The sequence below is a fragment of the Tasmannia lanceolata genome, unplaced genomic scaffold (genome assembly GCF_043159265.1).
Source record: "Tasmannia lanceolata isolate RefF3 unplaced genomic scaffold, GAP_Taslan_0.1 ptg000013l, whole genome shotgun sequence".
Taxonomy (NCBI): domain Eukaryota; kingdom Viridiplantae; phylum Streptophyta; class Magnoliopsida; order Canellales; family Winteraceae; genus Tasmannia; species Tasmannia lanceolata.
In genome coordinates, this window is record NW_027518690.1 from 46,122,107 (window position 1) to 46,146,268 (window position 24,162).

Genomic DNA, 24,162 nt, shown 5'->3' on the forward strand with positions numbered 1-24,162 from the left:
TAAGGGCCCGTTTGGATACCTCACATTTTGACTTTGGATTTGGAATTGAGTTTTGAATAACAAATGAATAGATCCGGCAGCTCATGTTGAGGGAGATAGAGAGGGAAAGTGGTACTTCCTACTGAAGGGAGAGGTTGACGAGCCAAGAGGGTGACGGAAACTGCCAGATTTGTAGATTTCCAATTACTTATTTCCACAGCTTATTTGGAAATATGATTTTTTTCACTCTCAGTCGCTAATTTGGAAATTCAAGGATTTGATCCGATCCGAATAGAACACAAAAAGGGCTGCAAATGTGAGAAATCCAAATCAAAAATTCTTCTAACTTAAAACTCAAATAGATGGGTTTCCCCTTAAGAATCCGATACAATCATTTCATTCTAGGAAAATTCCAGAAAAAGATGAAGAAGAAGAAGAATAATAAGAGAAATAATGCGAAAAAGAGAGGGAAGAAATAGAGAATCAATAGCAAATAAAAAAAAAAAAAAAGGAAATTTATTGCAAACCCAAATTTAGATAGAAGATTTGAAACTTACCTACGGATTTTCCGAACAGTTCTCATTCTCTTACAAATCAGAACTTTTGTAACTCAAGCAGATGGGTTTTCCCTTGAGAAAATATGGGCCGGGCCAAAAAGATCATAAAAGAATCCGACATAATCGTTTCATTCAAGACAATACAAGAAAAAAAAAAGAATAATAAGAGAAATAATGCGAAAATGAGAATCAATCAATAGCAAATAAGAAAAAAAGGAAATTTATTGCAAACCCAGATTTACTTGCAACAATCGAATCAATCACGACCCAATACAATTAAAATCATTTACTTTTCTCCGTCGGTCGAATCTTGACCGTCCGTTGAATATTCTACTTCGGTAGAATCATCTCCATCGTCCTTTTCGTCAAAATCCTTGTCGAATTCATCACCCACAAAATCCGAGTCGAAATCTTCACCGTCCAAATCATCTTCTTCCTCATCACTATCATCATCATCATCATCATCTTCTTCTTCGCTGCTTATTGCGTTACGAGCTTGTGCATATCCACGAGAATAATCGGAAGGAAGGAATCGATTAATGGAAGGAAGAAGAGGACGAGGGATGATAAGAGAGGGACCCCCAATTGGGCGATTGAGAATCGACGGTTGAGATGAGGCCACGACGAGCCTCAGCACCGCTCGAGATGACACAATACCCGTCGATCTCAACATCTCTCTCTCTCTCTCTCTGCTTTTGGGTGTAGCAGCTCTGCTTTCCTTCTGCGGGAATAAATAGCTAGGGTATTAGGGTTTTTTTTGGCTAGGGTTTTAGGGAAATGATATATTTATCCCCCTTTTCTTACCTGTACCACCCCCTTCTAGTGTGAAAACTGAAGAGTAGTCTTAATTCTTAAACACACTTGGGGATGGGCCAGGGAAGAAATGGGGGGGCGAAATGTATCACTTTCGAAAAAGAAGGGATTCTAGATCAATGGTGCCGATCACTTTTGGGTCCATAGGAACATGCACGAGTGCAATCAAGATGGTTGATCTATTTAGCTCATCATGAGGCAACCCACGTGATCTTGATCTATACTGGAGGAACATTCCATGGGCACGATAGAGGATTACAAAAATCAATGGTTTAGCTTTTGTTGGCATAAACCCTAAATTAGGATTCATGGATCAATAGCATTTATTGATAGGGATCACAAGTTTGATAGTTTTTTAGCATTTGTATAAGAGAAAACGGTTCCTACACTTGTGTAGATAAGTTATCTAAACACTAGCTTAAAATACAGTGGGGGCCACATTATTTGGGTGATCCAAACCATTCATTTTTAAGGCCCTCACATAGATAGGGTGTCTACAAAAAATCAGATCCATAGGATCATCCTAACCATTCGAACTGTGGAGGCAAAAAATGGACTAATTTGTGAAGGTTTAAAGACATCCATTTTACCTTTGTATCATGTTTGTCACCCAAAAGACATCCATAGGATCATCCAAAAACAATGTGAGGATCTTTAAAATGGATGGCTTGGATCATCCAAACAATGTGGGCCCCCACATATGTGTAGGAACCGTTTTCTCTTTGTATCATGTTTGTCATCGATGAAAAAATTTTACTGGAATTTTTTTCTCTTCAAAAACAATTTTCCAAGATTTGTAGGTAAAATTTATTTCAGCAAAAACTTTTCCACCAAAAAAACTCAAAAAAATTACACGAAACAATCTTTACCTACAAAATGGGTTTTCCAAGGAAAAATATTTTCATGAAATTTTTCATAGTTGCTCAAAATTGATGTGATTTTTCTACATGAGATAATAAGATGTTTAATGTCGATTTGAAAAAAAAATAAGGGCCGTTTGGATACCCCTTGGATTTGGATTTGGAGGTGAATTTGGATTTCCAAAATCCATAGATTTGAAATCAAGAATTTTAAAATTCACAAATTTATAAATAATGCCGTTTGGATGACCACGTATAGATTTGGATTTCAAAACCAAAAAGCTCTAAAATACTTGATATAGGGGCATTTCAGCCATTTTCTATGATCTAGGGGTATTCTAGTCATTTTACCCTATATGGGGGTAGTTTGATCATTTTTTATGTTATAAGGGTGTTTTAGTCATTTTCCATGACTCAGGGTATTTGGTCATTTTCACCCGGTATAGGTGTTCCGGTCATTTTGCATGACCCGGGGGTATTCTAGTCATTTTACCTAATATGGCCTATTTTTATCATTTTTATATCATGAGGGTATTTTTAGTCATTTTAGTCATTTTTCATGAGCCATGGGTCATTTTTACTTGATATAGGGATGTTTCGATAATTTTGCATGATCTTGTGGTATTTTAGTCATTTTACCATATATGAGGTTATTTTGATAATTTTTATGTTATAAGGGTATTTTAGTCATTTTGCACGACTCGAGGGTATTTTGTAATTTTTTCCTGGTATAGGGGTATTTCTAGTCATTTTACCTAATAGGGCGTATTTTTATCTCATGATGGTATTTTTTAGTCATTTTTATGAGCCATGGGTCATTTTTACTTGATCTAAGGATATTTTAGTAATTTTTCATGATATTGGAGTATTCGAGTCATTTTACCCTGTATGAGGTTATTTTGATCATTTTTATGTCATAAGGGTATTTTAGTCATTTTGCACGACTCGGGGGTATTTTGTGATTTTTACCCCTTACGGGTCAGATTTAGATTTATAAATAATCTCTCGCAGTAAGGATTTATAAATTCAAAAAAGTACACTAACATGAGGAATTTGTAAATCTTGAGGATTTCACTCAAATCCAAATCCAGATGTCATAAAGGCTTGCCAAACGCCGAATTTGGATTTAAAAATTCAAATTCACCTCCAAATCCAAATCCAAATCCAAGGGGTATCCAAACGGCCCTAATGGGAAATGATATTCCCCCTCTTTTTACGGTTTATGTGAGAATTGTTCATTGCTCGAGGATAAATTCACCCACTGTAACGTTTTCCTTTGCCTTTAAAACTTAACGGATAATGTTACGGGCGGGGTTTTTTATCCGTCAGAGGGGGGAAAATATAATTCCCCAAAATCAATTTAGACGTTGGAACCTTGTGTATAATCACTTGAAACTATATTAAGGATCGTTAAGCAAAGGAGATTTTTATGTCAAAGCGAAGGAGGAGAAAGGAGAAAGGAGAAAGGAGAAAGATTTTTAAAGTTTTGTACACGATTTTTATGTCACTTGGGGTTTGAGTTCAGGTTCTTATATGAACACGATTAATTGAGGGTGTATTTGGATTCCACGAAAGTAATTTTTCTCACTTTGTTGATATAATAACTTGATTTGCCCTACCACTATCTTTGATTCTACTTAAGAAAAACCATTTAAACCCACCTCAAATCTATTTGGCGGTTCAAATCAGGGTAAAGAGTAAAAAATAAATGGAACTCGGAGTAAGAAAGTTCAAAATCGGAACTAGGGATTGAACTGCTTACGTTTCATGTTCACTAGTTCTTGCAGATAACTGTAACCAGTCTGCAATATAGAATGGCATGAAGATCTAGTCCAAGTAGCCCATCAAATCATGATTAACACAAAAGAGGGAAGTTTGAAGAGTAAAATCTCACAGCTTTATGAGAGGAAGGTTAGTAAAAAGTCTGCGCCCACATTGAATGGAAGCAGCAATTCAAGACCTACTGTATCGCCGACATTTGACCTTGAGCTTCATATTCAGGACTTCAACTCGCTAAGATTAATTCTCTTAAAATACATTATGCGTAGAGAATGAAGCTGAAGGATCAGTATTTCCCTAAGCATTTTTAACAAATATGTGGAATCTCATGTCTGCAAGGATTCTGATCTTTAATCACTCAAATAAGGACAATGTACAACAAAACATCAAGAAGAGACGTGAGAAACACAATCGTACAATTCAAGAACATGTATTATGGTTACAAACTCTCCTTTTAGGCAGTGTGCCTATGCCCCCGCAGCTTGAACCGTGTGTGTGTTGCGCACGTTAGGCCATCAGAATGTTGTATCACTCCCAGAATACAACCCATCTGCACAACTGTTCCGTGGCCATGCCCATGGGGCTAGACTCGACCTTGTCCCTGATGTGGAACATTGGCCCTATTAGCCGTGGTGGAAAGTGCATAGTTTCACATGCAGGAGAAACCTACGGACTCTGTAAAGATATTTAAGATACCAAAACAAGAATAAAAGGACGCAACATGAGGTAAATGACTGTCTCTTCGGAGACATCCGATAAAATTGGAACAGAAGATTAGCATGGCCCGTGCGCAAGGATGACACGCACAAATCGAGAAATGGTCCAATTTTTTTGCCTCTTTGGAGACATCCGATAAAATTGGAACGATACAGAGAAGATTAGCATGGCCCTTGCGCAAGGATGACATGCACAAATCGAGAAATGGTCCAAATTTTTTATTTTCAAAAAAATAAAATAAAAAATACATGAGGTAAATGACACCTCAAGGATCTAGGATTGACTTTGAGACTTCGGACAAATCGAGGGACACAAAACCTAACTACAGATGCCCTAATAGACTAGAACGGCTAAACTAAACTATAAGGGTAATTCGATTGTTATGGAACTGAAAAGGAATATGAGCTCTGGGCTCTAATACAAATTTGGCTCAAACCTAGAGTTCAAGAATTATTTTCTAGGAATTTTGGAGTTCCGAAATGGTATATAGTTCAGTTTTATAGCAACATACATTCCCAAACAAAAATACTAAAATAGTGAACACATAATAATCAAAATGACAGCTAGAATTTTCATAAAAAATCAGAACTTTTAAAAATCAAAATGACAGCTAGAATTTTCATAAAAAATCAGAACTTTTAAAATAATTCATCAATAGAAATCAGCTCATCCAAGTAAAATACCAACAATAAATTCCAATCAAAGTAAAAAAAACTAGCTAATCATTGAAAGAAATCAGATCTCAATGTATGTCTATCAAACAAATCAGATCTAATAAAATAATGCCTAACTATGGCCTAAAAGGTATCTAGCAAGACATAGGCATAATGGGGGTTGGTAGGTTTATGGTAAGATTCAAGGGGAAATGAGATGGGAAAGATTAGGGTTAAGGTTGAAGGTAAAGATTTAAAAGGGGATTATGGGTAGGCTAATTGAAAAATAAATGATGGATCTATATCTGGGATATCATACGAAGCCTCGTGTGTTAACTTGTTGCAAGTGTTCTACAAGATGTGGAAGAGAAATAGTTAGAGTACATATGAAAAGGGACTGATCTCAACCAAGATAAGAAGAGGCAAAGGAAGGAAGAGTCAAGATCAAGATCGAGAAAATGGAAAATCAAGATCAAGGAAGAGAAGAGATAGGAGAAAAAGGAGAAGCGGTTTATAAATCCAATTGGGAAGGGTGAAGAGGAAAGAGGGAAAAAGAAACAAGAATACAAAGAAGGGAGAAAGGGAGGTATGAATGTAAGAAGTGAGGAGGATGCTGAGATAGATGGTGGAAGGTGTGGGGAGAAGGGGAAAGGGAAGTGTAATAAATGAGGGGAGATGAGAAGAGAGAGGAGGGAAGAGATGGGATGAAGTTTCTTTATGTTTTTCAAAATTAGCACCTTTTAGAGGTGGATTTTTAGGATACTTACATGAAGGGATTAAGTTATTTTAGTGGTGAGACCCTATAGCTGGCTAATCAATAGGTCTACAGACATTAAAAGGGTTTTGAGTGAGTTTTTAGAGGGTTGCCAACCTTTAATAAGAAATAAGTGGGTAAGTACTAAAAGGCTATAAAAGATGGGTTTAAAAAGATAAGTGGGTCACACCATTAAAAAAAGATAAGTGGGCCATGAAAAAGGGGTAAGGTGTTTCATAGGCTAATGTGGACACCCCCACATTTAGGCTAAATAAAAATACTTATAAATCAAATAAAATACTACTTAAAAGAAAAAAAAAACATGTACAATGGTCCAAGAGAATAAAAACTAAATCTAATGGCTAGATGATTGGATCACATCATAACTCTTGATATGCAATACAGACAAAAAGGATAAACAAATGATATACAATTAACTGTGGGGATAACAAACTGAAACATTTCATACCTACTTAAACACAACTTGACGTTTCTATGTAAGCACAATGCCTTGGGTCCTTTGCCGTTACTACCCACTAACTACAGGAACTTTCTCATACTCAGAAGGCTGTCTAAATCTCATAGGAAGGATGCAAGTACCGCCAAACCGCTGCTGCAAGTAAATGAGGATACAAAAGAGCAATCCTCCACATGGAATAATAACATCCCAGGCAATGGAGTAATAATCCCCTTCTGGATTAGCATAAATGTAGGATGCATTGAAATGAGGTATATATTCTCGAGTTCTATAAGCATCATATGCATGTGGCAGTGATCGAACGACAGTTGTTCCAACATAAAAGAAAGGAGAAAGGGCCTTGTCTTTTGAGTTACCGAAAAAGTTCAGCAGAATTTGCGGGACCAGAAAACCATCAAGAACCAAGCCAGCGTAAGATCTAAGATCCTCCCAAATGGAATGCCGGGAATGATGAAACATGCGCGACTTCCGCAGCGGAACTTGATACATCTTCCAACGGAAAAACCAAGCAATCAACCCCCCGACAAGGTACAAAGGTAAACACAAACACACAGCCTTTTTCTCAGCGGCCCAAAAGCTCTTTTTGCTTCCCTCAGCCAATCTCGCGGACCATGTCAACTGGAGAAGACGAAATTGCAATACAAAAGCTACCATTGTAACAACTCTCACTATAACTTCGTTTGCCTCGAGCCATCCACCACTCCATAGCAGAACATTATCCCGGTTACGGTCCCTCAAGAAGAAGGCTTCAAAGTTTAGAACTAAAGGGATCATGTGCCACAGAGTAAGAATAACAAGCATCATAAGGGACATAGAGGGAATAACATCTGGGTGTTTTTTCATGTAAAAGAGCTGTAAGCCAATGAAGACGCATGCGAGGGTGAGAGAGATCAGAACCATGGTGATCTCCAGATCCATCCGCCAAATCGATTTTTCAGCTTGGGCGGTGTATATAGAATTCGAAGACAGTTCTAAAGGCTCAAAGTAAATAGGATCCCTTTTTCCCCGTGTACTTTTAATGGTTCCCTTGAGATGCACTTCAGACTCTGGATTCAATGGAGACAGCTGGACATTGATTAGAATTCCACAGTCCATAGAGTTGTTTGAGCCCAAAGAACGACAACCAACCATGCACAATACTCCAGTTTCGGTATCATAGATGCCTTCTGCTGAAATGTCTATCGGTATATGCGAACCTGAAAACATCTTGGACGATGAAAATCCACCCCATTGGAAACTACGTGATAGTGTAAAGCTTATCATATAGCTGACATTCAGCAGGCTATGGTTTGATTTTAGCACTTGAACTTCAGCGTCAGAGCTTGAAGCTACAGAGAAAGATCTCTCATAAGACTCTGGGCTTAAGGCCACTGCAACCGAGATAGAGTTATAGAATCTATCACCTATAGCTACTGGAGTAGAATAACCCCAAGCAGTTTTTCCCTGCGTATTTTTCACAGACATGTCGAATCTCATGTCTCCAAAGGAATATCCATCAGGATACCTCCTCCTGGATTTTTTCACAGTATTCTTTCCACATGACTCCCTCACACGGTCCATCTCGGTATACTCATATGTCAAACCAGGTAAAGCCGTCCCTCGATTCTCTAAACTCCGAAATGAAATCTTCTCAAAATAACCAGAATCATTCACATTTTTGTCACTCCACATATGTCCTACAGCAGAACTCCTCTCCCTGATCGACAAGATTGCTGGGAACCCCAAAACCAACCGAACTGTACAATCCCCAACAGAAGTGTTCGCCAAAGAACCCGCAAAATTCATTAACCGACATGCCACAACACATAGCCGATTCTTCTCCCCATCCCAAATTCCCTCACCAACCAATGTTGATTCTGGAGCCAATGGAAGGCTATACCCATTATAACTAGAATTAGAAAACCCTAAATACATATGCAACCTTCCCTTATCCCCACATTGAATTCCACCCATTGACATAAATGTCGGCAAAGACCCTACACTCATACCAAAAGGACTACAATTTCTAGAACTACAACTACTATCATACTCTAATTTGAACCCCCCACCTGCCAAATTCCAAAGCCTAGAACAAATACTCATACCAGACTCCAAACTAAGCGATTTATTCATACCATCCACACTAGAACAAGCCTTTTCAGCTTGCGAAATCATCGTATACTCATACGTTTTCTGAGAAAATGCTAACAACGAAATCGGATCGAAGTAATTCGAATTATCATACGCATCTAAGCTCTCTACAGTACCAGTAACAAAACTAGTAGAAATATTCGAAATTTTCGGATAATTAAGCTTAACAACAACGGAAAGATCATGAGAATTACCTAATTTCGAATAACCAAAACCAGATCCAATCAAACAAAACTTTCCCGTAGATTCCGACCAGAATCCCTCCAATTCCAAGCTCAATCTCCCTCTCCGGCGAAAAGTCCTCGGAATCCGCCGCGGCCGCCGGTTATAAAGTGATCTACCGGCGGTCCGATTGCCGGAAATTGCATAGAGGCTCCCGCCTCGGAAATCTAAGTTCGCTTCTACTTTGAGAACGCCTTCGATTTCAGTTTTATAGAGATTTGTAGTAGTGAAATGGATAGATTTTGGGAGAGAGAATGAGGATTGGGAATTTTGCCCTAGAAAATTTTCGCCTCCTGTGAAATATCCTCCTTGGAATTGGAGAAACCCTAACGGATCGATTTTTATACCGTTTGAGATGGATTTGGGAATGAGGGAATTGCAGTGTTGGGTGTAAGAGAATTTGGTGAGAGAAGAAGAAGAAGAAGAAGAGAATTTAGTGGAGAGAATTGAGAGAAATAGGAGGAAACACCATGGAGTCTGTAAGAACATTGAAGAAACCCTAACCCTAACCCTAGATTTTTTGGACAGAGGTGAAGGAGTTGGGGGCGCCATTTTCTGATGTCTGAAGAATGGAGTAATCTTCAGATTTTATATTTAGTGCGTGTCATTATCAATCTGCTGTGAAGAAATTGTTTGGCCTTAGTGCGTCTCACTATCAATTTGGTATGAAGGATATCGTTTTAAATGCAGCATGGTTTGTTTACGACGTAGCTGAAGACCCCATCGGTGACAGAGATATTATGAAAATGGCACCACGACGAAAACACGCAAGTGTTATCAGCACGACCATATTTTGATATGTGCACAGACCCAGCTGTCTATTCTTCTTTAATTGGCCCTGTGAGAGCTTTTTGGGGAAATGTAATAACCTTTTAAATACTAAAAGAGCTGTGAACAAACCATCTTGTATTGATATTTGCACAGTCACCTTGTCTTTTCCTTTTTAATTGGCCTCTTTGACTTTTGAGAATTATAATCACCTTTGACAGCTCGTTAAATAATAAAAGACAATGTGAGCTAGTGCAATTATCAAAACATGGTAATGGCCTAATGCCAATTTCTTTAGCGTATGTCAAATGGATAGAATCTCAAACAATGCGTCCAAGAGGGAACCTATTTATTGGAAGCTCAGGATTTGTTTGCACCAATTTGGTATTAGAGGTAGTATTCACTAATTCTATTTTATAATTTGGGAATTGCTAGCGTCCATCGCAAAAGGCATTTCACAGCTGGTCCGTCGGACATTAGACCAGCCACCTCGTGAATGGAGACAAAAGCTGTTGGACTTGCTAAACATTTGATTGGATGATCACGACTACTTTGGAAGAGCATTATCGTTTTACAGTGAAATTCACACCAATATAGGCCATGTTTGACAACCATGAATTTTTTTTCATGGAATGTTAGCTCACCAATGCTGAGAGACGGTTACGGAGAGTGGGAGAGGGTGAGAATTGAGAGGGCATGAGTGAGGCGCGAAGTGGCGGAAAAAATCTTATTTTTCAGCTACTTCTCGCCTTCTCCTCACTCATGCTTTCTCAACTCTCTTCATCTTCCACTCTCCTTGCCCTTCTTCCCACCACTTGCCAAGACAATATTCCATGGAAAAAATCTTTCATGGCTGCCAAACATGGACACAGTAGTAAATAAGAAAAAAAGAAGAAAAAGAAAGCTCATAAGAGAATACAAACATTTTACGCAATTAACAACCATGCCTGTGTCCCCAATTTTATGTGGTTCAACAACAATGCCTATGTTCACGGGATTAGAATCAATTTCTACTATAAGAGAAAATATAATAAGCACAAAGGATATGAAATAAAACCCCATTGCAATTGCAACCCTCCTTACCTTCTTCTCATCACCTAAAAAAAAACTCTTAAATCTCTTCTTTTCTCTCACCCTCAAAGAGGAAATTGTGCTTCCTATACTATTCTCATTGTTAAACTAGGAAACAACAAGAATGTCAAATTAACCCAAAATGTCAAAACAAGGGGGGTGCCTAAAACACCCATAGAAAATTAAAGATTTCTCTAAAAAAAAAGATAACTTGTTTTTCATAGAAAACATTTTCCAAAAATTTGAATTTTTTTCTTCTAATTTTTCCTTTCATTCATCCTATCATAACCGAAAATTTAGGGCCAGTGGTAGATTCAGCTGTCAAGAGTCAGTCTCTAGGCCTTTAAGACATCAATGGGTCATGTCCGGGAGAATTTGGAAATTTTCCTTTACCAAACACACAGTGCTGAAAGAGAAAGGTAATGAAGATAAAAATAAGAAGGAAAGACTTTGGATTATAGAAAGTATTCATTCTCTGAGTCATAATTCCACTATACTGTCTTTTTCTTCTTTCTTAAGTCACATTCCAAAACCCCTGTTTTTCAGTTAATTTAATCTCAGTCATTCATAGAAAAGTAAATGGGCTAATTTCGGGCATTGCACTTACTCACCGATTTCAGACAAACAATCAGAATTGTTCTCTAAAGCCAACCTTTAAGCTTTTTAAAGTTTTCTGGCCAGAAATGAACTCTAAAGACATTGGTTCTCCTAATTTTGTTTTGGTAACCTTCTTAGTCTATGTAGGCCTTTTCGAAAGCCTTTTTAGATGTCGATTTTATAACTCTTTATGTGAGTTAAACAAAAAATAATGCATTACATCATTACATGGAGAGGTGTATTTTATCATATGACATTACTTGGAGAGGTGTCCTCTGCTACTCGATGTTTTAAAATTCGGTTTCGACTTTGGTTTTGGAAACGTTTATGTTTCTGTTGGAATTTCGGTGGAAATCCGATAAATTCACGAAAACAAAAGGAAATATATACAAATGATAAAATTCCAAGATGAAACTTCAAGAAATGCTATACTAAGAACAAATACACACTCAGAAACCATCGTATAAGCAAGGACAATCATCCACAATAGCTTAAAAACATATAATACATAGTGACATGCACTGTCGTAAATGTCTAATACTTTAGTACGTATCAAATTTCTAATTCATATAAATATTTATAATAAGGGAAAAATACAGATACACCCCTTGTGGTTTGGCCATTTTCCACTTTCAACCCCGTGGTTTGGAAGTTACCAACGACACCCCCTCAACTTTCTCACATTTTAAAGTAGACCCCCTCCATTGACAGTCCGTTAGTTTAACCTGACGGAATGATTAAAACTAACCGTGGTTAATATTTTGAGGACAGAAATACCCTTGTCACTGGTTTTAAGCCATTTGCAGAGGGACTAAGGTTACGCCATTTCCCACCGCCGCCGCCGTCACCTCCAGCCACCGCCACCGTCGCCATCTCCGGCCACCGCCGTCACCTCCACCACAGACAATGAAAACCCCAGCCCATGGCTACATCAAACCCGCATTTCAAGAAAAAAAACATTGACAAAAACAAAAAGGGTCAATTACCAATGATGGACAAACATTAGGCAAAATTATCAACATGACCCATGCTTTTCAAAAATTATCAACGGGGGACAAAAGAGGTCTTGTCAGTAAAAGCTGGACGAAAATGCCCTTCTGCATTTACAACACGTTTTGACCTTGTTTTTTCATTCTTCCCTCTTCTTTTACTTTTCCATTATCACATTTTTTGATTTTTTACCCTACTAGTCATCTTTCTCCTTGTTCAGCCACCATTGTTGTTGGCAAATCTTGAAAACTTGAATGTTGAGTTCTTACCATCTATCTCTTTGTATTTAGGTTTTGTTTTTCTTTTCTTTTTTTAGAGTTCTGCACTATTTTTCATTCCTCCCGTTTTTTATTTATCTTGTTTAGGGTTTAAGCGATTTGTATTTTAGGGTGAGTTCTGGAGATAATGCATGGATGACTTCACTTACTTTTTTGGAAGATAAGTGGTTGTATAAGAATTAAGTTGATGTAATACAATGAATGGATGGCTACACATTTTTTGATTTACTTAAATCTTTTTTTTTGTAATACACATATTGGGATGTAATACATGAAGAACATTTAATGAAAATAACATCCATTTCTTTTGTTATTTCTATAATGAGCAGAATTGTAATGCCATTAGAAGAGTTGCTATAGGCAGGGGGTTTTGTAGCAGAAGGGGTTTATCAACTCTCTGGAAGGTGGTTAGTAACTCTCAAACGTAGGGTTACCAATTTTTGAATGGGCTTATCAAGTGCTTGAACATTGGCCGAGGGTTTTCAAGTCTCTAGGACTGGGGTTATCTAGTATAAAAAATGGGGTTACCAATTTCCGAATGGGGTGATCAAGTTCCTGAAAATTGGCCAAGGGTACTAGAGTTTTGGAAGGGGTTTTTTAAGTCTCTGGGATTGGGGTAATCTAGTATCAAAAATGGGGTTACCAATTTCTGAATGGGCTTATCAAGTCCTTGAAAATTGGCCGAGGGTACTGGAGTTTTGGAAGGGGGTTTTCAAGTCTCTGGGATTGGGGTTATCAAGTATCAAAATGGGGTTACCAATTTCCAAATGGGCTTATCAAGTCCCTGAAAATTGGCCGAGGGTACTAGAGTTTTGGAAGGGGGTTTTCAAGTATTTGAGATTGGGGTTATCTAGTATCAAAATAGGGTTACCAATTTACGAATGGGCTTATCAAGTCCCTTAAAATTGCCCAAGGGTACTGGAGTTTTGGAAGGGGATTTTCAAGTCTCTGGGGTTGGGGTTATCCAGTATCAAAATGGGGTTACCAAATTCCGAATGGGCTTATCAAGTCCCGTATGAACACGTTTTCACTTCCTGTTTTTTTTCACTCGTTCATTTTCACGTTTTTTTCTTTCTACTGTACGATTCATCTTCCTCATCTTCCATTGAAAAGGAGAAGGAGAAATGCAAAACCCTAAAACAAATGAAAAACAAAACCTCGATATTGAGAGATAGATGGGAATGAACTCACGTTTCAAGTTTTCCCTCCTCAAATGGTGGCTAAATGATGAAGAAGATGACTGGTAAGGGAAAAAAACAAAGTTGAAAATGAAAAAGTAAAAAAAAAAGAGGGAAAGAAGAGAGAAGAGGAAAAAGTGGAAAAGCAAATCATGTTGCATAAGAAAATGGCATTTTCGTCCAGCTTTTAATGACAAGACCTCTTTTGTCCCTCGTTGATAATTTCTGAAAAGCATGGGTCCTATTGATAATTCCACCTAATTTTTGTCCCCCATTGGTAATTGATCCAAACAAAAAAAAGCCCTAAAAGTTTAGGGTTTTTGTGCAAATCATGATAATGATGTAAATGAAGACAAATAAAACCCCTAAATCAAGGGTTTGTGTCGATAAATAAACGAGGGTTTGAATCAAACCCTAATTTTCGGTTTTCAGGTATGAAAACCCTAATTTCTAGTTGGGGAAGACGAAGGGCAGTATAGTCATGTCCCCCTCTCCGTCCACTCCGTCACGTTAAAAAAATCCACGGAAAGTTGAGGGGGTGTCGTTGGTAACTTCCAAACCATGGGGTTAAAAGTGGAAAATGGCCAAACCACGGGGTGAATATGTATTTTTCCCTTATAATAAATATAATTATGTAATACATACTGATATCAGATAAAATATATGATGAAAGGGCGTACAAACACATAATGGCTGTACTATGGAAGTACCACCCTTGATATTTGATCCAACAGTAGCTTCTCAAAAAGTGAGCTGCTGTTGGATCAAATATCACGGATGGGATGATGAGTACGGCTATTACACTAATGATATTGCTTTATGCATTTCGGCCGTTTTAGTTTCTGTTTTAGTAGGAATGAAAACAGAAACATTTCGGTCATTTCGGTGGAAATTTAAAACCATACTGCTACTCATTTAATACACACATTCAAATCAGTTAATATCTCAGATAAAAAATGCTTCCCATAGACTGCTTATACCAATATAAACACTTGCAGTCCCTAGAACAGCCTGTAGAGTTATAGAATCATGGCAATCTCCATCTTATGTACACAAACCTATTTACAATAAACATATGAGAAGCTGAGTAAATGACTATATCATTCATACTTTGTCCAATGCAATCCACAGAAAGTGAAAGATAAATGAAAGCTTTATATAGAAAACTTACCTAAGCCTCCACTTTGGTTTTATGGTTCAAAATTTTGAGCACCCAGTTCTAACACGGTATGGGCATCAACTTGAGACTTTAGGTTTGAGAACTTCTGACAATCAGCTCCATTATCAGCAAATGCCTTTAGGAGCCTCGGGAAAATCTGGCCCATCATTTTCTTAAATTTTGAGGAAGAACTCTTGTCGCCCCCATCTCCATCCTGCACCGCTCCACCACCAAGACAGCCAACCCGAGCACCATCCATGTATGCGTTACAGGTCTCTAGAATATCATGTGTACGTTGGCGGAAATGTCCCACAATGAAGTCCTCGAAGTGCTGCAAAAAATATCAATTGCAAATGCCTTGTGCGATCAAGAAATTATAATAGATAAGGCCTCATACTATGATGGGAATCATGAAATTTCCATGGAAAGTGTAGAATCTCAAAAGGTTCCACGGAAAAAGACTACAATTTTTTTACGGGGCTGCGATTTTACCTTAGGTGGTTTCTGTAGTGTGTATATCATAGTCTTGCAGGATAACAGAAATGTATCCTCATTGTAAGCCAGGGATCTCTTCTCCCCATTAGGTGTGCCCGCAGTAATCGCATATCCTGGTTCATTAAAATAGGGCTTTGCATTCAGCACTAGGGCTTGGATGGAAACCAGGACCTGTAGCATTGTCGATTTCCCTGGGGTCCACATCTCGTCTTTATTTCCAGACCAAGTATTCAGAAGACTAAGGCAGACCTTCCCACTTGCATACAAGTTCGGATTCAGTCTAAGTCCACCAGAGTAGTAGTATACCAGCTGCATGATATTTTAGTAGCAAGTCTCAAACAGTTCCATTTAATATGAGATACAGAACTACATAATACAAAAAATGCAAAGCCCCAAGGGCACTAGTTATGGTGCAATGGGAAAGAAATTTTAAACATATTTTGATAAAAAAAATTCTCAAAACATATGTAAAACTATCAAGCAACATGTAAAATGGTTGTAAAATTTCTTTCCCAATGCACCCTAAGGGCATTCGTTAGCAAAAACCTACAAAAATTATATTTCCATCAATCACATACCGGCGGTTGGTGAGGATAGTTGGGAGGAAAGGAAATGTCAAAGAAGAAGAGGCCATCCTGGTAGGGAGTTCCGGCTGCTCCGACTATGACAGCTCTCAGAAGATCCATCCTCTCTTCGTAAACTCTAACAAATATCAACTCTGTCAAAGTGGAAAGCAATGGAAAGATTGAGAGAAGGTTAATTATAAGTTATGCCCTCTCATCAATAGGTATCAACAGCATGGGAACTATAACTGATCTTCAGACAAAAGAACAAAGCAGATAAGGGAACATTTAAAAAGTCTAAATGGCTGCTTCCGTTAGTTAGAAAATGGATTTCACAACATGTTTGAAACAGACGTGAGCACAACCTAAACATGTTCGTTATCAGTACCATATTTCGTCCGAAAAGTGTCGGTTTCGGTTGAAGCCGACACAGAATTCACATCGAATCAGAATTTTACAAGATTTCGTAGAAATTTCGGTGAGATTCTGAAATTTCAGTCTTATTTTCAAGATTTCCAATGAAATTTTAAAGATTCCCACTGAAATTGCCGAAATTTAGACATTTCCACCAAAAATTTAAAGATACCAAACTTTTACATGATTTTGGCCGAAATTTCCACCGAAACTGAAATATTTTGATAACTGAAACCGAAATTTAAAACCTTGATTAGTACTAGGCAAGTGCTCAAGTAGGATACAACTGAGATAGGAGCAGGAATTGCTCTCTCATGGACCAAGCCGCCTTAAAAAAAAATCCAAACATATTTCTGGAAAAAAATCTCCACATGAATTTATGCCAACATATGTAGTCATTAACTCGATATTCCTATTTTTACTACAAACCAATTTATGCAATCTGATCAGCTTGACAAATCAATAACCTAGGTCAGAACCAATGGAAAAGATAAAGGTAAAAATTCCAAAGTTCATAAAGTTTTGCAACAAATTAAATAATACAACGCAGACTATCACCTGGAAATTTTTTATTCTTCATGAAATTTTTTATTTTTCTTCATGAAGTTTTTCTAAAGGATTCATTTAGCCGAACCCAACTAGTTTGGGACAAAAGCCTTGTTGAGTTGAGTTGAGTTGAGACTATCACCTGGTAAATCTTTCTCCAGGATCTTCCACTCTTGCTGAATTTTCCTTGTCCATTGTTTGGAATCCAGGGCTGGAGGCGGAGGTGGAAGTGGGGGCAGAGGTGAGAACGGAGGTGGGGGCAGAGGAGGTAGGAGCGGTGATGGGAACTGGGGCATGTTGGGATATAAGTTGGTTTGAAACGGGTTCAGCACTGGGAGCGGTTCAAGAAAATTATGTATGTGGGCGGATGCGGCTTCTAAGCTCCACGTGATTGGTGACTGTTACAAAATACAAAATAGGACAAGTTTGTTTTTTACCTGAAAATAAAGAAAAGGAAATGCATAAAGTTCATTTCAAAACTAAGTCACCTTTTCTGTTTGAGAACCTCCTTGGAAGTAATGGTCTGAATAATCGCAAACAGTTTCAAATTGCTTAAACTGTCTAAATTTCTCAAGAATTTCCTCTTCATTCTCTTCTTTTTCCTTGCTTGAACTTGGCTGCCATGGTGCTATTGAACTGCTCGCACCTGAAATTTGAGTACTTGGGTTCTGATTTGCAGGCTCCTCCAGCGAAGGGGTTGGAGCCTCCACCCATGGAGGCTGGTTTACAGCAGCGAATTGAGTGTCGAAACTTAACACATCGTCATTATCTATGTCCATTAAATCAAAATAATCCTCATAATATTTGTCAAAATAGCTTAAGTCCTCTGAGCTTGGCCCGGAACTTTTTAGAGGATTCAGAGAAGCACCAGTTGCTAACCCGGGATCTGGTTTAGAATTCATAAGATCCTTGACCAGAGAGTCCTAGAAAAAGACCAATATAATTATATCTATACCTCTCAGATAGTGTGACAATTAAACCACACAAATGAACACAAGTTGTGAACAAGGAAAATCACATGTTTAAATCTCCGGTCATACCTTTATTAACTTTTGCCAATCCTTAGTATACCCCATTGTTGCTTTACCCTTGTTACCCGTAGCATTTTTCTCCTCATTGATCAAAACATTAGCAGTAAATTCATGTCCATCAATTTCCATTTTTTCATGGGGAATAACCTAAAAAGATCTCGAATCAATGTTACGGAAACATGCCATGAATGGTTAGGAATGTTTCTAGCACTTTCAAAGCTACTACCATCAAGTATCAATATATTCACACTAGACAAATATCAGAAAGATAAAGATTGGAGATCAATTGAGGAGAGAAACCAATAGTATGCATTAAATGAAAAAAAAAAGAGCCTATGATGCCAAATAGGTAACAATTACTCTAGAATTCATCTGTCATGATCTAAAGATAGGCCACGCCATAAATGAAGTGGCGAATGTAATCAGATGTTGCTATGCTGTTTACTTGCTGTCAACACGTACTAAACACCTTAAAATCTTGTCACTCATAAGAAAAGAAAAAAAGGAAGTATTCACAAACTTGAAGTAGCTACCAAAATAAAAACCACCATTCAAAAAAATAAAAATAAAATAAAAGCCTGAAAGAAAGAAAAGAAATGGGATGCAAAAACTTGAGATAAATCAAGAAAAAATCACTTGTCAATATTGGCAGACCAAATAGATCAGTCTTAACTCTCAACAACTGATTGCCTCAATGTGAACGTGAAGCCAACTTCGGAACAAATTTGCAACTAAATCTCCCATAAACCTCACACTAATGCCTGTTAGGTCTGCAGATACTAGAGCCCATTAAATTGTGTTTAACCCATTTGAGAGCTGGTTTTCCTTTTTCATTTTTTGGAATAACAAAATAAAATGCACTATTTTATTATATACTAAAAATAGGCACTGTTTAAAAAATGAGAGAGAGAGAGAGAGAGAGAGAGAGAGAGAGAGAGAGAGAGAGAGAGAGAGAGACTTTGTTGTCCCTCGGCCTGCGAAGATGGGTATCTCTCAAGACTCCATGCACAAAAGGCATGCCACAGGAGGGAAGAAGAAAGCTTGGAGGAAGAAGCAAAAGTATGAGAGACAGAGAGAGGCTTCGTTGTCCCTTGGCCTGCAAGATGGGTATCTCTCGAGACTCCATGCACAAGAGGCTTGCTACAGGAGGGAAGAAGAAAGCTTGGAGGAAGAAGTGAAAGTATGAGCTCAATCGGCAGCCGGCGAATAAAAAGCTGTCAAGCAACAAGACAGTGAGAAGAATTCGTACAAGGGGAGGAAATAAGAAGTGGAGGGCGCTTAGGTTGGATACAGGGAATTACTCATGGGGAAGCGAGGCTGTTACTCGTAAGACACGTATACTTGATGTTGTTTACAATGCCTCAAACAATGACTCGTCAGGACACAAACACTGGTGAAGAGCGCCATAGTCCAGGTTGATGCAGCTCCATTCAAGCAGTATTACCTTCAGCACTATGGTCTCGATATTGGCAGGAAGAAGAAAGCTCCCAGCCTCCCACTGCTAAGAAGGAAGGGGCCGAGGAGGGTGAGGGGGCCATGGTTTTAAATTTCGACCGAAACGAAATGGTACCGAAACCGAAATTTGGTTTGAAATTTTGGGAATTTCGTCGAAATTTATATTAAAATAATAATTTTTTATTCCGTCAAACAATTTCGATCTATATTTCGTCCCAAAAATCAGGGATTTCGTGCACCAATACCAGATTTCGCCCGAAATTTCAGGATTTCGGCTGAAATTTCGGTTTCAGATAAGTCCGAAATTTTAGCCGAAACCGAAATTTAAAACCATGGAGGGGGGCCACAGAGGAAGTGAAGAAGAGTAACCATGTCCAAAGGAAGTTGGAGAAGTGTCAACAGGATCATAAACTAGACCCCCACAAAGAAGAGCGGTTTGGTGGTGGTAGGTTACTGGCTGCCATCTCTTCCCGCCCTGGTCAGTGTGGTAGAGCTGATGGATACATCTTAGAGGGCAAGGAGCTGGAGTTCTATACGAAGAAGATCCAGAGGAAGAAAGGCAAAGGTGCTGCTGCTTAAGCGAAATCCGTCTCAGGTTTTTTTATATGCTCTTAGACTTGGAATTGCCAATTACTGAAATTTTGGTATGGATTTTTAGAATGTGAGAGTTGACAATTTCTTGTTTTTCAAAAAAAAAAAAAAAAACTTATGGAAAACCTATCAACAAACCAACAAAAAAAAAAAAAAACCAACACAACTAGGAGACCTGAGACCATTGCTAGTAAAAGGTTAGCCCATTAGATCTGCAGATACTAGAGCACATTAAATTGTGTTTAACCCATTTGCGAAGTGGGTTTTCTTTTTCTTAAACTTTTTAGCAAAATCAAATAAATTGTTCTTTTTCTTAAATATACTTAAACCAGGCAGTGCTAAAAAACTTAAGGAAAGCCTACAAACAAGCCAACAAAAATCCATAAACACAACTAAAGGACCTGAGACCATCACCAATGGAAGGCTATACAACTCCCCTGCTGGCAATCTTTTCGACAATTGGTTGGCCTCTTTAGAGGCATCAGAAATTGTTATCACACTTAATGTAAGGGAGAAGATAAAAGATCTCATAAATAGCATAACCTAATCTTCATGGTGGCTTTGGCTTCATCTTTCATCCATTAAATACATACTCACGAAGTCGGGATCACCATATATAGTCATAGAAAATTCAATGCGATGGAAGCTCCGAAACCTCTCAATGCCATGTGATGGTTTCTAAGTATGTACTTGTGCTTATTCTAGCATTTCCCGAAGTTTCATCTTAAATTTTTTATCATTTGCATGTTTCCATACGTTTCTGTGATTTTACAAGAATTCCACTGAAATGTTACCATTTCCGTGCCGGCCGAAACTGAAACCGGAACTGAAACCAAAATTTAAAACCTTGGATAGAATTACCCCCATACTTAACACAATTACACCGATATATTACATTCTTTACCTCAATGGGATTGCCATTATAGGATTACCCCTATAATTAACAAACTTTACCCTGATATATTACACTCTTTATCTCGATATCGCTTTACCCCGATAAAGGTTTTTTTTTTTTTTTTGGGAATGGTAACAATCCTTTTCAGTCAATAATCTTCTCATTTCCTGGTGTCTTCTCAGTTTCGGATAAAATGGAACCAATCAAAGTGCAACCAAGTAACATTTCAAGTTGGCATTGGTCACTTTTGGTCCCACAAAAGGCAAGCCACGACGCCGCATATTACTCTACTAATGGTCATTCCTAGGGTCCCACAAAAGGGAGTTATTTGAGGAGTCTGTATTATCAAATTTTTTAAAAAATTGACATATATATTCATAAATCCGTATATCAATTTTAAAAAATTAACACCCCAGTTACCCATCATAACCAAATGTCCCCTTTGATATGGTCTTAACGAGCATTTATAAATCTCATTGATTGAAGCCATTTAAAGAAACACAAGAATGCTTTGGAGGAGTTCTCTCTCTTTCTTTCATGAGAGGAACCAATGCATATTCACTCTATTTATAAATGTACAAATGTGGTAATTTATACTTTTTACGACATTACGTTCAAAATTCAAAAAAATAAGAGAGGGAAATAAACAATTTAGGAAAGAATAGAGATTCTAGAAGAATCCATGAGTTGGTGATAATCAACCAACTTGCAACTTCCATATTCCATCAACGAAGTTAACACAATAGTTGCTATATATATATATATATATATATATATATATATATATATATATATATATCCAAATCCAGCATCCTCCTTTTAATCTTGGGTTGGCCTGCCTTTAATAGCTTCCATATATTCACTTTCCACATATTCCCAATATTCCCAATCTTAGCAACTCATGGATCTTCTTCCAATATTGGGTTGGATGCTTCAATACCTTATATTCCCAATATTCGTAATCTTAGCAAATCATTGATTTCCTTCCAATATTAGGTTGGATGCTTCAATACTCCCCTCCTCCCCCTCAAACTTGGCTAGGATTGTTCCACAGTCCAAGTTTGGTTTGTAAGCTAGTGAATACATCCCTAGACAAAGGCTTGGTGAATATGACGGCGATTTGATTGTGAGAGGGAACAAATTGCGAGACCAAAGGTCGGAGTTCGACCTTCTCTCTTACAAAGTGAAAGGCAATCTCAATGTGCTTTGTGCGAGCATGAAACACATGGTTAACTATCATGTATAAAGCACTGATGTTGTCACAAAACAAGGTGAACGATTGAGATTGAGAAATTCCAATATAACACAAAATGAATGAAATCCAAGTCAGTTCAACTGTAGTAGAGGCCATGGCACGATACTCTGCTTCTATAACAGAGCGTGAAACCGTTGATAGCTTTTTTTGCACTCCAAGAGATACAATTAGAACCAAGAAAAGTATAGAAACCAATTGTGGATCACCGAGTAACAAGACCCGCCCCATCAGAGAATGCATAGAAGTGAAAAGAGCTACATGCTATGATACGTAATCCGAGGTGCAAACTACCTTGAACATATCGTAAGATTTGTTTGACTAGTTGAAAATGACCAACAGTAGGGCTTTGCATGTATTGATAGACTTTGTTAGCCGCAAAGGACAAGTTTGGCATTTCCTCCATCATTGCAGCACGCCACCCTTGGTATTTGAAAGCACATTTTGTGGTTTTGGGTTCAATGGGTATAGAATGGGATAAAAAGGCATATTTTGGGTTTATTTTGAATATACCATGTTTACTACGAGTAGTCATGGTATGGGTGTTATCGGGTGAGGTTGGTGATGAGATTTTGGGTAGAGCAGTAGTGACAGTGACATTGGTTCATGTTCTACTGAAGGTAAATGACCGGGTATTGAGTCAAGTTGGGATGGAATAGGTTCAAAAGGTTCAAGTCGGGCAAGTGGTTCTTTGATTTCAGATGTGGGATGGATTGTATCGGCTTATTGGGTTGGAGCTAGTTCTCCTCTATCTTGAACTGAAGCTGTAGGCGGATCAATTACGGGATGTATTCACTAGCTTATGAACCAAACTTGGACTGTGGAACAATCCCCAGCCAAGTTTGAGGGGGAGCATTGAAGCATCCAACCTAATTGTGAAACAACCAGTTACTCCAAAAGCTTAAGCCGTTGGAGAAGGTGTTATTTAATCTTTTATACTTTTAACACTAATATTGGAAGAAAATTAATGATTTGCTAAGATTAGGAATATTGGGAATATAAAGTACTGAAGCATCCAACCCAATATTGGAAAAAGATCCATGATTTGCTAAGATTAGGAATATTGGGAATATAAGGTAATGAAGCATCCAACCCAATATTGAAAGAAGATCCATGATTTGCTAAGATTGGAGTAATTGGCTTCCATATTCACATTATTTTCTAGGCACATGTACACAGAATCAAGACTATTCAAGCATTGTGTAGTGAAGAACAAATAGAGATTGTGTTCTTTATTAAAGAGGCAATTGGCTTGAGAACATGCATGTAATATAGGAGATTCAGTGAAGGAGTGAATAATCAGAGTTTGCCCAAAAAAAACAAAGGGATTGATAAGGGCAGTTTCGGTACTAAAAAAAATCAATACCAGATTTTGATTTTGCTTCCACGAGCTCCTGCAACATGTTTGGAAAATCGTCAAAACAGACCAAAAATCGAACTACCAACGGGAAAAAAAATTCGAACCCACAAAAAAAAAAAAAAAAAACCCTAGAAGAAAAAAAACACAGAGACTCACCCAATACTACTGGTGGCGTATTTAGCCTGTGGGTCCATCAAGACGGAGGAGAAGAACTTTGCCGGGAAAGTGTAAATGGTCGATTAAAGAAAATTGGGAAATCGCGGGAAAAAAAATAGAAGGGAAGAGGAGAGGGAAAGATAGCCGGGAGAATAATTGAATTGAAGCGCCTAAATTTTAAAATCACAGACTTGTGTTTTTCTCTCTTCTCAGTTTTTTGGAGAGAGAGAGAGAGAGAGAGAGAGAGAGAGAGAGAGATCCTTATATTGCAAGTAATGGATCTTCGGATTCTTTCTGAGTTTTGTTGTAGTCGAGATGATCTGAAAAAGAAGTGAGAAAAAATGGGGGTATGGTTTATGGTGATGATAAATTCGCACCCACTGTAGGATGATTCATGCCACAGGAATGTGGATTGACGTCA

At 37.9% G+C, this 24,162-nt stretch overlaps 2 protein-coding genes, 1 non-coding gene and 2 pseudogenes across 5 annotated transcripts; 3 read left to right on the plus strand and 2 right to left on the minus strand.

Moving 5' to 3' along the window:
- Positions 1-4,724: 4,724 nt before the first annotated feature.
- Positions 4,725-4,820, plus strand: LOC143891501 (U6 spliceosomal RNA; annotated as a pseudogene).
- A 1-nt stretch (position 4,821) lies between these two features.
- LOC143891498 (U6 spliceosomal RNA) lies at positions 4,822-4,924 on the plus strand. Its single transcript, XR_013255378.1, has one exon. It is a non-coding gene; the product is annotated as a U6 spliceosomal RNA (small nuclear RNA).
- Positions 4,925-6,442: 1,518 nt separating this feature from the next.
- On the minus strand, positions 6,443-9,567 carry LOC143890297 (uncharacterized). Its single transcript, XM_077394932.1, has one exon. The coding sequence runs from the start codon at positions 9,492-9,494 to the stop codon at positions 6,642-6,644; it is 2,853 nt and encodes a 950-aa protein (XP_077251047.1). The 5' UTR covers positions 9,495-9,567; the 3' UTR covers positions 6,443-6,641.
- A 5,190-nt stretch (positions 9,568-14,757) lies between these two features.
- LOC143890298 (uncharacterized) lies at positions 14,758-24,146 on the minus strand. 3 transcript variants are annotated; one of them, XM_077394934.1, is made up of 8 exons: positions 23,742-24,146; positions 23,592-23,619; positions 18,042-18,110; positions 17,490-17,924; positions 17,144-17,399; positions 16,057-16,196; positions 15,476-15,787; positions 14,758-15,314 (listed from the first exon to the last, which is right to left on the minus strand). In XM_077394934.1, exons 1-8 carry the CDS (start codon positions 23,777-23,779, stop codon positions 15,015-15,017), a joined length of 1,578 nt encoding a protein of 525 aa, XP_077251049.1. In that variant the 5' UTR covers positions 23,780-24,146; the 3' UTR covers positions 14,758-15,014. The 3 variants fall into 3 exon arrangements, with proteins under 3 accessions (XP_077251049.1, XP_077251048.1, XP_077251050.1); XM_077394933.1 differs by having other exon boundaries at positions 18,042-18,179; XM_077394935.1 differs by having other exon boundaries at positions 18,042-18,189.
- Positions 19,033-20,102, plus strand: LOC143890299 (small ribosomal subunit protein eS8-like; annotated as a pseudogene).
- Positions 24,147-24,162: the final 16 nt, after the last annotated feature.